General features: G+C 33.4%; 1 protein-coding gene across 1 annotated transcript in view; it reads left to right on the plus strand.

The window, feature by feature from the left end:
• The first annotated feature begins 632 nt into the window (after positions 1–632).
• COL3A1 (collagen type III alpha 1 chain) overlaps positions 633–15,893 on the plus strand; it is a 40,505-nt gene continuing 25,244 nt past the window's right edge. Inside the window, exons 1-6 of the mRNA XM_081051776.1 lie at positions 633–935; positions 11,553–11,755; positions 12,012–12,062; positions 12,530–12,643; positions 13,876–13,953; positions 15,737–15,790. Coding sequence (XP_080907902.1) covers positions 851–935; positions 11,553–11,755; positions 12,012–12,062; positions 12,530–12,643; positions 13,876–13,953; positions 15,737–15,790 — 585 coding nt within the window. The 5' untranslated portion in view covers positions 633–850. The remainder of the gene's footprint in view (positions 936–11,552; positions 11,756–12,011; positions 12,063–12,529; positions 12,644–13,875; positions 13,954–15,736; positions 15,791–15,893) is intronic.

A 15,893-nucleotide genomic window follows, 5' to 3' on the forward strand; every position in this document is an offset into this window, starting at 1 on the left:
ATGAAAAGGCTAAATCTTTCTCCAGAAAAATCTGTTCTGGCTTTCATAAGCAGAATAAAAATTTGAAATCTCACAAGAAATCACTTTGGTTGGCTAAAGAAATTTATGAGAAATAGAAATAACTATAGATAAGTATCTAACTTTTAAGATGCCATTCAAACATAGCTCAGATACTTAATCTTTTGACATTTGTCTGAAATTAAACTTCCAGGACCTACAGTGGGTGGATGAGTAGAAGGGACAAACGGGCTTTTCTTTCAGTTAATCTTTCACAGTTCCCTCTTTAAATTGAGTTAGAGTAGAATCTGGCAAAATCCCAATATAAAACACTTCTAGGAAGATAAGATTTGCAAATTAGCCATGCCCAGGGAAAAGACATCAAGCACTTTCTCAAAATTATGCAGTTGTTAATGTTATAAGGAGAAATAAAAAATACATACATTTAATTCTTTTGTTAAAACATAAGGCAGAGCATTTTGATACATATTCTTAAGTTATACAAACATATATGTGACCAAATATGTAACAAACTAATACATAAACAGATGCACATAAGCTCCAGATGTGCTATTTTTCTTACTTTGTGGGTTGTGTCTTCTATAAGGGAAAAAGACATATTAATCATTTCTTTTACTGCTAAGGGGATGGGTGCTGCTCTCATATTTCAGAAAGGGGCTGGAAAGTGAGGGAAGCCAAACTTTTTCCTATTTAAGGCCAAAGCAAAAGAATCTCAGTGGCTGAGTTTTATGACGGGCCCGGTGCTGAAGGGCAGGGAACAACTGATGGTGCTACTTTGAATTGCTTTCTTTTCTCCTTTTTGCACAAAGAGTCTCATGTCTGATATTTAGACATGATGAGCTTTGTGCAAAAGGGGACCTGGTTACTTCTTGCTCTGCTTCATCCCACTGTTATTTTGGCACAACAGCTCCCAGAAGGTGAGTAGGCACTGATTTCAAGAAACTTTATGGGGTTTTTGTCTTTATTTCTCCTTGCAAATAGGTATAAAGGGGAAATCAGTCTCCTAAAAGATCATTTTCCCTGTAAACTCCCAATTGTGAAGCTAGAACTGACCATGATGGTGCTTTTTAAAATTTGCTTAGAAAGAATATTGTCATTTTTGTGTTTAAAAGTTCTCTGGTTGTTTAAGATAAAGATGTTCTTGTACTAACTTGTTTTCATGTTAACGGCACTGGAAACCTTTAAAATGGCTTTAAAAAGTTCCCCTCCTGGATTGTTAACATCTTGGAATGCTTCCCTAGGCAGTCTGGAAGTTATTGGTCTCTTGTAATACCTTTATTCTTTCCTTTGTATGCTGAATTCTTTGTAAGAATAGAATGTCGCACATTGTTTTCCCAACAAGATAATTCATTTGAAAAATAGCATGCACTATGAATACGCTAAAGGAAAATACTACACATTATTAGAATTACTGAATAGATTTCTATAAAATGGCAACAAAATAATATCTTCAACCCTTTAAGTGGATTCAAAATTTTCAAAATGTTTCATGGTTCCTGTTTTTATTTTGTTTCAAACACTTACATGGTTAATACATATTTTCTAATAGTTTGTTTTAAGGGTCTAGTGTTTTACATATGTTCTATATTTTAACTACATTTGCATTAATAAAGAGAATATTTTTTTAAAATATTTTCAACAGGAATGTTTGACTTTCTGCAAATAAGGTAAAGTCATTAGTACTATTTGACTTCAAAAAAGTTAATTTGTTGGATTTTCTATTAAGTGTGCAAACAATGATGTTTATGCTCTAATTCCCCCAAATCAATAATTACCTTATTATTTGATTATGTGAAATTACTTCTTTTAATTTAGATGTTTCCCTTAGTCATGAAAATACTGGACAAATTGGAAAATAAACTTTCATAGAAGTAAATATTTAAATGTTAAATCTGAAGGTGCTAGTAGAAATAATTACACATTAATTTCTATTTGCACATGATCAAAAATGTCTACATTTAAACCAATAGTTTTTGCAAACATGATGTCTGAAATGGATTTCTTTGCTTTTTTCGAAAAAACATCTTTGATGTCTTCGTAGGTCATATATATGTAAGTAGGGAGGAAACACCCAATGACGTTTCTTCAGTTATGTAGTAGCCACAAAAGAAAAGAAACACCCATATTCCTTCTTTCCTTCATTTCCTCTCCCCCTTATTCCTCTTCTCCCTTCCTTTCCCCTCCTTATCTCTCCACCCCTTTTGGCTCGTTTTCATCTCCTCCCCCTTTTCATTCCTTCATCATTGCCCTACCCCCTCCTAAGCAAGCCCATCTCTCCTCATCTCTCCTCCTCCCTCTTCCTTTTCTCCATCACCCACCCCATCATTATTTGTCCTCCCTATGCCTTCATCTCTTCTCTCTTCTTCCCTCCTCCCCCTTTTTCTTCTAATAATCCTCACTCCTCCTTACTCTCTCATTTTTCTCCATATTTCCTCCCCATTCTGTCCCTCCCAGAAGATGCCACAACTCCCAGTCCTTGGCTAGAATACCAAATCACTATTACCACACCCCCACCTAATTAAAGACTTTTACCTTTCCTCAAGCTCTTAAATTCTGCTGATTTCTGAGGGGAAAAAAAAAATCACAATTCCCATTTATTGAAATGTCTACAAACCTTTAGTGTTCTGTTCAAAGATTGACAAAATATTGGTGGTTACAATCTTCCAGAAGCACTGTGACTAATTTTCTTCTAAATCTAACTATAGAGAAACAAAAATGTTTGATACCTACATTATCTTTACATCACATGAATTATTTTTACTTTCCTTTTTCTCTTTAGCTATAGAAAATAACAAATAGTTATGAAAATAATAAAGAGCTATGATACATTGTGTACTTTTAAGTTCAAAAGAAGTTGAAAGGAATTGTGTTCAGCTTACTGTTTTTGTTTGTCATGATAAAAATGTTCAGGTATTTTAAGATAGTACATCTTATGTTCCCTATAGGATTTTCAAGAAAATTCTGCTGGTGGAGTAGCTTAAGGGAGATTACAGTAGCTGGCTGAATATACAGCACATTGAGAATAATCATATGTAGTTCTGGAGTAGAGGTTTCTTTTACATGTCCTGAGAATCCCAGAGAAAAACAGCACAGCTCTTATGAACACCAACTTCCAGTGCACTCACATGAATTTTCTGGAACCCAAAACATATCCTCACAAAGAATTTTGATCTTTTTACACATTTGTGAAAGCTCTGTTTAATTCATGTATTCTATTCCACCAATGGAGAAATGTGGTCTATTTCATATTTCCTGTAGTTTATAAACATGCCAGATTTTAAGCACAAAGACTCACCGCCTAGTGGCTGACAGGCATAACCAATGCCAACATAAAGGTTACACAGCTGGATTCCCTATTTCATAATGAGATTTTTAAATATTCATGTGTGAATTTTAAATATTAAACTCTACTTCCCAAGAAAATAAGTATATTATTGATAAAATATTGCCAAATACACATAGGCCATTTTCAAAATTCCACATATAATAATCCTACATATAACATATAACATATAACAACTTCTTGGAATATTTTTCAAGTTTCTGATGTAGTCCTTATTCGACATAAATATTTTTAGTATTGCTTATTAGATAGATAGATCAATGCATAAGTAGATATTGCTAAATAATATTGCTTTGTTAGGGCAGGGAGATAAACTTTAATTAAAAGTGTCTTAACATTTGAACTTATACTTTGTGAATTTGCTAATTCCATTGTGATAATGAACTGTAGGTTTTAATTATTTTAGAATTACAAAACTGTAAATGGATTCAGAGAATCAGTTCCTTTCTTATTACAAGTTATAAGAGTCTATTTTCCATTATGCTTTAAAAAAGAGAATTTGTTACAGGTCAAGTAGCATTCTAGTTTTCTGGTTTGTGTTGCCCCTAAAATTAAACATACCTAATTAATGGGGAAAAATCTAGCATAAAATCAGAAGGAACAATTGTATTTTTAAGATGAGAGAATGCATAATTGCTCACATAGTTCAGTCTCAGACATCTAACATGGATTTATTGCTTTAGTTGAGATTACACAACTAGAAAATGGCAGAGTTAAGGCAAGAACCAAAATTCTATTAAATCCTAGATAAGTAGAGGAAATAAAATATGCATTAAATTCAGAGTATATAGATTTTCTTATTTTTGTAACAGTTTGTCACTGAAAGGACATGCTAAAAAAATTATATATTTTCCTAGGAAATAGATGAGCTAATACATTTATAAAGGTGAAAAAAGGTAGATTATTTTTTTTCCGTTAAGCACTGAACTTTGAATTTGTAAATCATTTTTTTAAACGAGAGGCTCACTTATGACTTAACCAGAAATTATCTTGAGTTTTGTAGTAATACAAATTCAGTAAGTAAAGTATTAATACAAAAATGTGTGCTTTTCATTTATGATACCTTGCATTTCCTTACCACCTCCAGAGTATTCAACATCAGATGACCTAAAGGCCTGTAAGTAAATATATACTGTGATTAAATTCTGGAATTAAACATCTCAGTATTGTAAGAGCCAGCAAAGCCATTGGAACATTTCTGGGAAAGAAGGAAAGAGTGCGATTATGTGCCTTTTAACTAATTAAGATTCCTGGATTGATGTCTTATCTATGGGTTTATTTTTAAACATCAAGAGTCATTGGCTGTAAGTTTTCTAGGAGTAGAGGTGAGACTAAAAGATAGCTCCTCAGAAAAGGTCCTGTTCCTCGCCCAGAGTCACTTGCCAGACCCTGAGTTGTCGTTCAAAGAGAAGAGTGCCATCTACCGAAACTGCATGCTTTTCATTGTGGATGACTCCTTTGGTGCAGAGTTCCAAAGATTTTGTAGCCCAGTTCTTTCATTTTGTAACATCAAATGATATCACCGTCTTGAAGTGATTAAAGTGGATTGCTTGAGTTAAAGTTTTAAACATGCCTTTGCTGGACATGAAAAACATTTGTAAAGTTTCCAGGTCTACAATCACTTTCTGGAAACGTCTCAGTGGACTGTTTCTTTTAAAACAGTTTTCCCTGGAAAAGAAAAAAACCTCAGTCTCATTGTTTTCCATACTCAAAAAGAAAGCTGGGTGGGAGAGGGGAGGGTCATATGGTATTAAAAAGAAAAAAATCCAGAGCTTTCAAAGGGGAAACTTTGCCTGTTTCATGTCAAGATGACAACGGAAAAAATGAGATAGATATTCTTACACAAATCATTTGTTAACTGCAGTTTGGGGAGTTACATTAACCACTGGAACTTCTGTCTGTGCCTAATGAAAACACAGCAGAAAGTGGATTCCTTTCAGATTAACTAACAGAACCCTTGTATTTTCCATAACTGGGGTCAAGAACTGCCATTTAAAATGTGAGCTTAATGAACAAAATGAAAAGTTCAAAGAAGAGGGTAAAATTTAAAACGCCTGAAAAATGTAAGGATCAGATAAAGGATTCAGAAACTATTAAAAATTAAATTTGCTTTGAAAATTCCCAGTGAGAAATTAGTGTTTCAGTAAAATAGCATTTCTTTTTCTGTAGCTTTGTTTGCTATAGTATTTGGTGTGGATGAGGGCAAACAGGGATTGTGTTTATTCAGTTAATTGAAATCAGAGAAACACTCTATGGAGGTGCATAGTATGTTCATAATGTCCAAACTTAGGAGGAAACTTTCTAATGAAGTTAGAAGTTCATTAATATGAATTATTTAGTAGCTATATTATCTGAAAATCAATGTTTTAATGAGACATCCTAATAATGTTTTTTTGCATTGGATACAGAAGCCTCTTATCTGTTTGTTGCTGTTGCTGTTGGAATCCTACTTCTCTGTATATAGTAAAGGTATGCTAGGTTTTCCAGTCACATGTTAATCCTGTTGGTGGTCTGGATGTCATTAGGGTGGCCTTGCAGATATAATTCTTTTTCATAAGGTCAGGAGAAAATAACAATAGAATTCAACAGTTAACTCCAGATGTTAACTTCTTGGTTTGAGACCAGATAGAAAAGATATTCTGTAGAAAACTGGTATCCCTTTACAAAGCTTACCTTTTCAGAGTCTGGTTTTAAGTTTGTAGGGTTGAGAAATAATAATGGAACAGAACTTTTGAAGCTGGCTTCTTTAATTCTACACTGCCCTTGAAACTGCAGAAAGGGAATAGAATGCTGTAGTTGAGAGTATCAAATTTAGAGACAGCTTTCCTAGGTTCTGATCTTAGCTTTTCTTATTTTATAACCTTGGAGAAATTACTTGTGTCTCTGTGTCTCAGATTCCTCATCTGTAAATTGAAGATTAGGATAGCGTTTATATCCTAGGGCCTTTGGGAGGGTTAAGTAAACTACATATGCAAAGCACTCAGGACAATGCCTACAGCATGAGAGATTCCATACAAGCCTAATCAAAATACTGCAAAAAAGAAATTAAAGCACTTAGTGACTTAGTAATAGGGAAGGCAAGATGTAAACTTTTGGTTATCAGATGTAAAATTTAAAGATGTGTGCCAACTAGAACAAAACAAGTAGAATATATATTCTTTACTATTTCTATAATTTGTTACTAATCAGATTATAATGCAATTGCTGATTGCTAGATATATGATACTTTTAATTCTAATTCTCTATTTTATTTTTCAGGACAAAACATTAATCATCTAAAGAAAAATTTTAATTGGAAACATAAAATCATATGTCTATAAAAAATAAAATAAGAAAATATCTATCTAAGTATTACCTTGTCTTGTACACCTGAAACTAATAAATTAAAAAAAAGAAAATATCTAGAAACAATGATTCATATATATGTGTATATATATATATGTATATATATATATGTATATATATACATATGTATATATATACATATATATATATTTTTTTTTTGATTGGGACAAGAATAAGCAGAATCTACCTTGTCCATGCAAAACAACATTTTAAAATTGAAATTGTCCATCTGTATAGGTCTACAAATATTTCCTTCAAAGTCCTTTTTAACTAACATTTCGATATATTCTTATAAATATATAAACAAGAGAAACATACTTAATAAAAATGTATGTTATCCAAACATTGCTATCATTTAAAAACCAAATATATTTCAGTTTGAAACTATATGAACTCCCCATATACACTTACAAAATATTCAACTTTCTAAACAGGAAAATAATGTTATGATAACTTACATATCATATGTATCAGTAAGAAGAGAAGAGAAAAATATTAAACTTGTCACTCAAGCTAAATTAACACTTTGGATGTTTTAGGGCATATTATTTTTACTCCCAAAATGGAATTAAGACAAACATAGCTTGCATTAATTTTTTAGTTACAGCAATAAAATCAACACAAAATAATATTTAAAGAGTGAAAACAAAAGGGAAAGTTTTAAGCACATCTAAAAATACTAGATTATGTTACTTGGTTTTCTTTTTCTCAGAAGTTCCAGAACAGAGCTCAGAAAAAAAGAAGCTAGGAGTGGATTATGTCATATACTAGCTTCATTTTATTTTGTAATTTAGATACCAGTAAGGAGATGACTTAGTCTAAGGCATTGCTTATGTGACCACAAATAAATTTATTTCAGTACTGTACTTTATAGAAGATGAAGTTTAAAATTAATTACAAATTGGAACAGGGAGACTCAGTTTAAGCAATAACAATAAAGGAAGTAATTGGAAAATCTATTACTTATCAAGTAGTAAAAATGAGATCATTTGCCCTTTATTTAACATTTTTGCAAAAGTATTTAACTTATTTTTTTAATCAAGATAGCTCTGAATTTAGATATCTAAGAAAAGAAGGGAATAATATGAGAAGACTATTATTTATGAATCCCACTACTTATTCCATTTCTAAAGGCTGCAAGTGGATAACTGGAACATTTTATTCCTCTTGAAACAAAACATTTTTTCCCTTGACTCTGCCATGATTTTCCCATGTGTAATTAGTCTATAGTGCTAAAACTGAGAGCCATGAGACCTCTGTGTACATTTTAGCTTCCAGGAGAACATACTGCCAACCATATTTTGTCATGCACAGGACAAGAAATTAGAGGAAACTGCATAAAACTCCCCATTCTTTCAACAAAGCCATAGAGGAAAATTTGACTTTCAGCCACAAGTTTCTATAGGAACTGACTTCTCAGGAGAGCCAAATTTCTTTCAAATGGATGTGAAATAAATTATGGCAATACACAAAACTGAATTAATTCTTATTTTTCAAACATTCCAACTTTGTTTTTTTTTCACTTAGATCAAGATCACTTTTAAAAAAGCAGTACTCTAAAATGACTCAACTTTCTGTTGAGAACTTAAAAAGCATAATGTACATGGTGTCTAATAAAATTTGGAAATATAAGGCTGAATAACAATTTTCATTTACATAACATTGGGTTTATCCCAATTCTAACGAATTTGTTTACAAGTTTAATAAGTAAATAATTGTGTTCATTTATTTAATAGATTGCAGAGCAAATGGAAAATACTTATTTCTACTGATGTGATGACACCTTCAATGGGACATAAACAAGAGGATGAATACACAAGGGAGGATTTTTGTCAATTTTAAGGCACATTTAGAACATAAGAAGTTATTTAAAATATGAGCTGCTTGACTCTAGCTTTAATTTAACTGTTATCCTCATTTGTCTGTAATGTGCCATTAATATTCAATACATAATGTTTTATAACATAAGCCCTGTGTTAAATGTAGACATTCCTGATCCAGAGACAGAGCTAAAAGAATTATTAGTTTAAACTAGTAGTATTTTTCCTCAGCTTTACTGAAGTAGCATGGACAAATAAAATTGTATATAAAGTGTACAATGTGATGATTTGATATACATTGTAAAATGCTTACCACAATCAAGTTAATACATCCATCACCCCATAGTTATTTTGTGTGTGTGTGTGTGTGTGTTGAAAACACTTAAGATCTGGTTTTGGCAATTTTCAAGTATACAATACAGTATTACCAACTATAATCAGTATTCTGTACACTAGTAGTATTTTCAAGGGGGCTGGAAAGCCTGAAATCCACGTAATTAATGGGGAAATATTTAGCTAAAACAAATCTGTTAAGACATTTCATATGAAGTTAATTTAGGGAAAGTTTTAAAATGATTCCTTTTAAGAAAAGGAAGCCAATGCAAAGATCGAGAAAAGTATTTCATGCAATTTTATTAAACTGTCGTCCATCTTATTAAAACTTTCAGGCCTTTTGTGAAAAACAATGAACTTGGTTCTTAAATGAAGATATCAGTTATGTTTACAGAACAAGGATTTTTATGCCTAGACCCTCCTAGATTACTGCTGTTCATAATAATATGAAAAAGATTGTGCCTCTCTTAAGCATATCTTTCATACACACTTAAATAGGCCTACTTCATTTGCATTAGTTAAGCATTTGACATTCAGCTTTTATACTCACTAAGTATAAAGGAATGTTCCTTTAAAAGCTTAGACAATATTTCTTCTCACTGTTCTCATATATCTGTTTCAAACATGGAGGAGGAACTAGAATAACTTTTTTAAATAAACGGATTCTTTCCTGCCTACTTGAAATTGCAATAAAACAATCATGCTTTCTTTTATTAGCTGTAGACCACATGAGGTAATTGGAACACAACGAAGGAACTTTAAAACTTCTTGAATCGATCAAGGGTTCTGCACAAGATCATGCAAGTTGTATCTGCACACATAAATGGAAACAAGGAATGGAGGCAATTTCAGTATGGTGTAGAGTGTATAGGTTCTGAAATTCTCCTTTTCTGTGAACTTTTACTAAACCAGCTGAACCTGTTAACCCAAAGTATTTAGCATGAACTTAAATCATTATTACTTGAGATATGGAGAAGATATAAGAAACAGGAACTTGAAAAGGTGATCTTCATGGCTGTATGCAGTTTACATCTGTATCCAGATGTAAAAATCTCAGGACCCACATAAAGGCCTTGTGGGGACAGAGCCCCAGAAAGCAGTTTCCAGGCTCTCGGCCTCAGGTGGAGAGGTGCTGGCTCAGATAGTGGATGGCCATCAGCTGTAGCCATTAAGCCATTGGTCACTGATATAACTGCCGAGGCTACAGAGGGGAGCCGAGGAGAGTGAAGGAGGAGACTGAAGAAGAGTAAGGAGAGTCGAGGAGAGTTGGTCGGCTGGCAGCAAAGCGGACAGCAGGTCGCACGTCGTGTAAACCCAGCCTCCAGTGAGACCATAGTGGTATGACTCCCCTACCTATGGCTCCGTGGGTGTTCCTTTTTGGCCTCACCATGTCCTGCGTTCTTATGTGGGGAGCGGGAGCAGAGACCCCGCAGGCCGCCCCGCCGTCACCCCGCACGACAGGCCTCAAGGCAGCAAAAAGTGTAGTTGGTAACTATTCACTCCTCCAAGCAGGCCTCTTTCAGCAGTCATTTAAAATATCTGGGCTCTGAGAAAATAAAAATTCACTTTTCAGAAAAATACAAATACTAAGCAGTACATCATTTGCTGTTTGCAAAAATTTTTGCAGATGATTAGAAACTTCTTATTTATTTACTCAGTTACTGGCAAGCCATCATAGTAATTCTCAAAAACTAAAGTTGTCTTTAACCACAATCCACAGCTAATGCTTTAAGAATTGAGACCAGGTTTTATTTTGGCAACCCTTAAGCTGATTCATTCATAACAGCTGGTGAAATTTCAATACCTTACATATAATTAGGAAAGAGTCTAAAATTTTGGTTGAAGCAAATTTTTGACCGCTTTAAGCCACAAATACACATGGTCATGATTCATATTTTTCCTTATATTTTTCCTGATTTCTTGCCAATATTTATTAAATAAAAAATAAAATAAAAAACTATTTATTTTATTTATTTGATTGATTGATTGATTGATTGTTGGGAGCCTCTTTATATCCATATGGGATATCCAATGTATTATGTCATATCATGTTGACTTACTAAAGCCAAACAGAGCTAGCAATGATAGTCAATATATACAATAAGCTTTGTTAAAGTTTCCCCAGGAATCCAGAAGAGTGTTATGCTGCCAAGAGTAGCTGAGTTTTCCCCTGAATTTCTCAACTGGGTTAATAAAATCCAGAAAGTCTTCAAAAGTAATGACAAAATTATCCTCATAGTTTAATGATCCCATCTACTGTTAAAGCAAAGAACAACAATTGGGTAGAGAGGCTTGTTTTCAACTGCACAGTTAATAAATAAATATTTACATGTTTGTGAGATTTCCATTGCTGTTAAATTCTTACCCTAAATGAAATAAAATACTCACTGACCTTAAGGAAACTTTACTATGGTGCACCAATGTGAGGTTAATAAACAGATTTGATATTTTAAGCAATCTCTTATTACTTAGCATATCATATAGGGAAAATATGACATTCTTGGTACTTTGTGGATTTTTTTTACCTAAGCATGCTCATAAGAACATAATCACAAATTAGTTTAATGAAAAGCTGAAATTATTTGTTTCAGACTATCTCCACTTTGTCTGTTGGAAATAGTCATGACAGCATAACAAAAACCACATTTCAGCAAAACATAAGAAAATATCACACCATCTTACTTATTTTCCAGTTGTTGACGGAAGATGCTCCCATCTCGGTCAGTCCTATGCGGATAGAGACGTCTGGAAGCCAGAACCATGCCAAATATGTGTCTGTGACTCAGGTTCAGTTCTCTGTGATGACATAATATGTGACGACCAAGAATTAGACTGTCCCAACCCAGAAATCCCGTTTGGAGAATGTTGTGCTGTTTGCCCACAGCCTCCAACAGCTGTGAGTTTAAAGAATTTGTACATCTTCAAGATTTATATTTAAATTTATAAATAGTTCCTATATCATAGGAGCCTAAAAGGAAGTGAAAGTAATGTCTGTCAATCATGTTTGTATTACATGTAAAAAGTGAATGTTCCAGTTTAGAACCAGGGATTAGATATGATTTAGGATAAGAAATAATTATGAAAACTGGGATGTACTTCATGGAAAAGTTGTTCCTGTGTCTTGTTTAATCCGTACCTTTTCCATTTATTAGCCTACTCGCCCTCCTAATGGCCATGGACCTCAAGGCCCCAAGGGAGATCCAGTAAGTAAACATCCTTCAGTGGAATGAAATTAGTTCCTTGGGTAGTTTGCTTTTTTTTTTCTTATAGCCTATCCATATTTGAACTTTCATTATTCATACATTTCCTTTAGTAGGGCATATTTAAATAATGACACAAAGTAACTCCAACTGAGAATCCATAATTATACATGTAAAGAGTCAAGTTTCCCAGACTTCATATATGTCTTCATGCCCATTATCAGTTTGAAAAATAAAGTATAGGTCAATATACAAAGGAATAAGTGGCACTGAAATTATTCACATGATTTGATTAAAAATGTATATATTCCCAAGAAAATCTATCTCTTATACCGATTCCTCACAATATAAAGTAGAGAAGCTACAATTTGATAATGATTCTTAATCAGTAGGACTTTTCACTGTTTTATTAATTTTTTTCTATTATTTAAAAAAAATTGTAATTAATCAATTTATTTATTTATTTTTAGGGTCCTCCTGGTATTCCTGGGAGAAATGGTGACCCTGGTATTCCAGGACAACCAGGTTCCCCTGGTTCTCCCGGCCCCCCTGGAATCTGTGAATCATGCCCTACTGGTAATCAGGTAATAAGTTCCAGGATAAAAAGATCCCCCCCACTTCATTTCCTTTCTTCTCATGTTTGTGGGTTTCTTATATCTTTTCTCTGTTTTATATATTTTACAAATTCGTATTTAGTGCTTATAAGTGCTGGGCATTATTCTAAGTGCTTTATAAAGATTTACTTTTCCTCATAATGCTGATGCTACTGCTACTGTATATTTGCAAAATTTCCCAAATTCTTAACAGGCAGGTTGATAAATGAACCATCAACTCCCAAAAGAATTAACATAGAAAGCTTAGAAATTGCTGTGCCGTATTCCCCTTATAATGCCAAAGGTGAAGCCTTTGAAAGTTTGAACAAAATGTGGTTGAAGAGCTGTAACTCTATAGACTTCAAGTTGACAGGATGATTCAAGCCTATGCTGCTGCTCTTGCCAAGTCTTCAGAGCACAAGCCTCCAGAACCTGCTCCTCTTGAAAAGCATGGCAACTAACTAACTCTGCATGTAAAAAAATAACCAAACGCATAAACAAAACACACTATCTGCTGTGTTGGAGTTAGGAAAAATTAAATAACAAATATACAAATCACTATGAATTTAAAATGATGATTTTCAAATGGCCAATCAACAGGAAGCAAAAGATACTATCTAACTTATTCTTATCCTGGTACCGAACAGAACCCATTGCTAAGCCTACAATTCAAAATATAATAATCTCCAAAGAAATCCAATAAACACATAAGCCTTTCTGTTGTTCTTGTGCTTATTTTCTATGAGGATATTTATTTTTTGATGACTCTGTTTGGCATACTAATCAGAAGCCAGGAGATAATACATTTTATTTGTATTATTAACTGTTGGGAAAATAATTTGACTTCATCTTTTTTTGCTCAAAATGAGAATGTCAGGTTATATGCTCTCAAAGCTCTTTCATCTCAAATAGTATGTTTCTAATGCTGTGAATATTACTTAGAAATAATATTTTGGGTAAGAGCATATAGGAACAGATTGTTTGTAATTAACATTGCATGCAGTTAGTTGAATGATTTGTGCATTGCATAAACAAGTGTTTGTATCCGAAGCTACAGTGAGACAAGATAAGCAAGATAATTAAATAATACACACTACATCCTCTGGCATGCAGAAAGTTTCTATCAGTGAATAGTAGATATTGCATGCACTTCTAAATGCTTTTGAAAAGAACTATGATCTATATATCAACATGATCCTATCTACCTGGTCTCTTTGCTACAGAACTATTCTCCCCAGTTTGAGTCATTCGATGTGAAGGCTGGAGGAGGAGGAGGACTCCCAGGCTATCCCGGGCCAGCTGTATGTACAAGTGTTTCTCAGCATTTTAGAACATTATTTAGCCTTCCAGTTTGTTAAATTTTGAATGATCATTCTTCTAGTATTATTACAGAATTGTACAGAATAGCTTATTCTCAATTAAGGCTGGGAAAGAAAAAGGTAGGATTATCAAGGTCCTTCTGTCCTAACTGATTTTTCCTTCACTGCCTCTCATTTCATGCCTGTTTGCCACCCATTTCTATCTTATACAACCACCTATACCAGGGGCCCACCTGCCTTCATGCTTAGGTCTCACACTCGTATAGTCCCTAATTTTAACCAAATGTCATTTTTCACTTCCACTTTTTCTCACTCTCATCTAAGTTGTTCAGAATCTTCTTTTAATGTCTTTTCATTAATTAAATGCTACTTTCTAGATGACATTTTGAGAGATGAATGTCCTGTATCACAATCTGCCTCGCCTCAATTCCTGGGCTCAAACAGTTATTTCCAGAATTCATCAAATCTTCAAATTCATCCACTGTAAACAAGAGCTTTTCACATTGCACCCAAAGGGTTTCTCTCAATGTAAATGACCTAGAGTTTTTATATAAACGAATAGCAAAAAGCATTGAAACCGGAGCACAGCACGTGCACATGATGCATGGTGTCCCATGTAATGACCCTTGTAGTCAGCCTCTGAGGAGGAGCAACACTAGAGAAGTTTATTATTTCAATGCCAGTAAACGGTATATAATCGTAAATGAAACGACGCTGGATTCTTGGGGATTATGGAGGATTGCTACCCAGATCACTGGACCCCATATTTGTCACTTCTAAAACTAAAGAGGACAAAATGTTAACTAATAGAGCCAAATAAGAAGTTAAAGAAAGACACTTAAAATTGTTATAAAGTAAATTGCACAAGGAGAATTTTACAAATCTCTAAAGTTTTAGGGGCTGTGATTTTTTTTTTTCTTTTTTTTTGTATCTTTCAAAGCTAGAAGAAGAACTAAGTAAGCATCTGGTCTACTCTGCTATACTCACATTATAAATTCTATTTTTCAATCAGGTACACAATTTTTACTAAAAAAAAAAACACAAAAAAACAAACAACAACAAAAAAACAAAACTAAACTAAAAAGCCACTACTGATAAACATTCCAAGAAAGAAGTTACAAGAGAAAATTTAATTACAAACTGTAGTTTTATAAATTTATTGTCTTTAGAACTGTTTACAAAACTGAAAGTTTTCTAGTTTAATCTGTAGTTCTGAAAAATGATAAATCAGTTGGTTATAATTGTAATTCATCACTGTTCCACATATTGATTATTCTTATATGCACATCTAAATCTTCATGTTAACATAATTCAGTGATGTAGTTAAGAACTTTTGGGTTAATTTACACCATTGATTTTAGAAACTGGAAGGTATAGTATGCAGATAAATATTTTTCTACAATGAGTTGGGCTGCCAGGCAACACGCTTCATCATCAATACCAGTATCCTAATATTGGAGGGATTCTCACGTAGCGTTTTGTATGGATTTTTCCAGAGTTGGAATTCCCTTTTGGGGGGTTCAATCCAACATTTTATAATATTTATCAATAATTTTTATTCATTCTGTGGGAATTTCATCTAGAACGACATTTTAATGATTAATAAAATCAATCCTATCCATGAATAGTTATGTAATGAGGTAGGTTGCTCACATTTTTAAAGATGTCAGTATCATTCCTGAAGAGACACATCTCTTTGATGCCTGAATAAAGTGTATTTCAGATGCATTTATTTTTTAATTTGTCCTTCAAATTTACATTCCAGGGTCCCCCAGGCCCTCCCGGTCCCCCTGGTTCATCTGGTCATCCTGGCTCCCCTGTAAGTATGGCCATTAGTGGTGCTTTCTTCTTCATGCATATTATATAAGTCAAATTAATATAGATACTGCTGTAATTTAGCTATTCCAGGATGCATAATCCTA

Source organism: Rhinolophus hipposideros (assembly GCF_964194185.1).
Source record: "Rhinolophus hipposideros genome assembly, chromosome: 6".
Lineage (NCBI taxonomy): Eukaryota > Metazoa > Chordata > Mammalia > Chiroptera > Rhinolophidae > Rhinolophus > Rhinolophus hipposideros.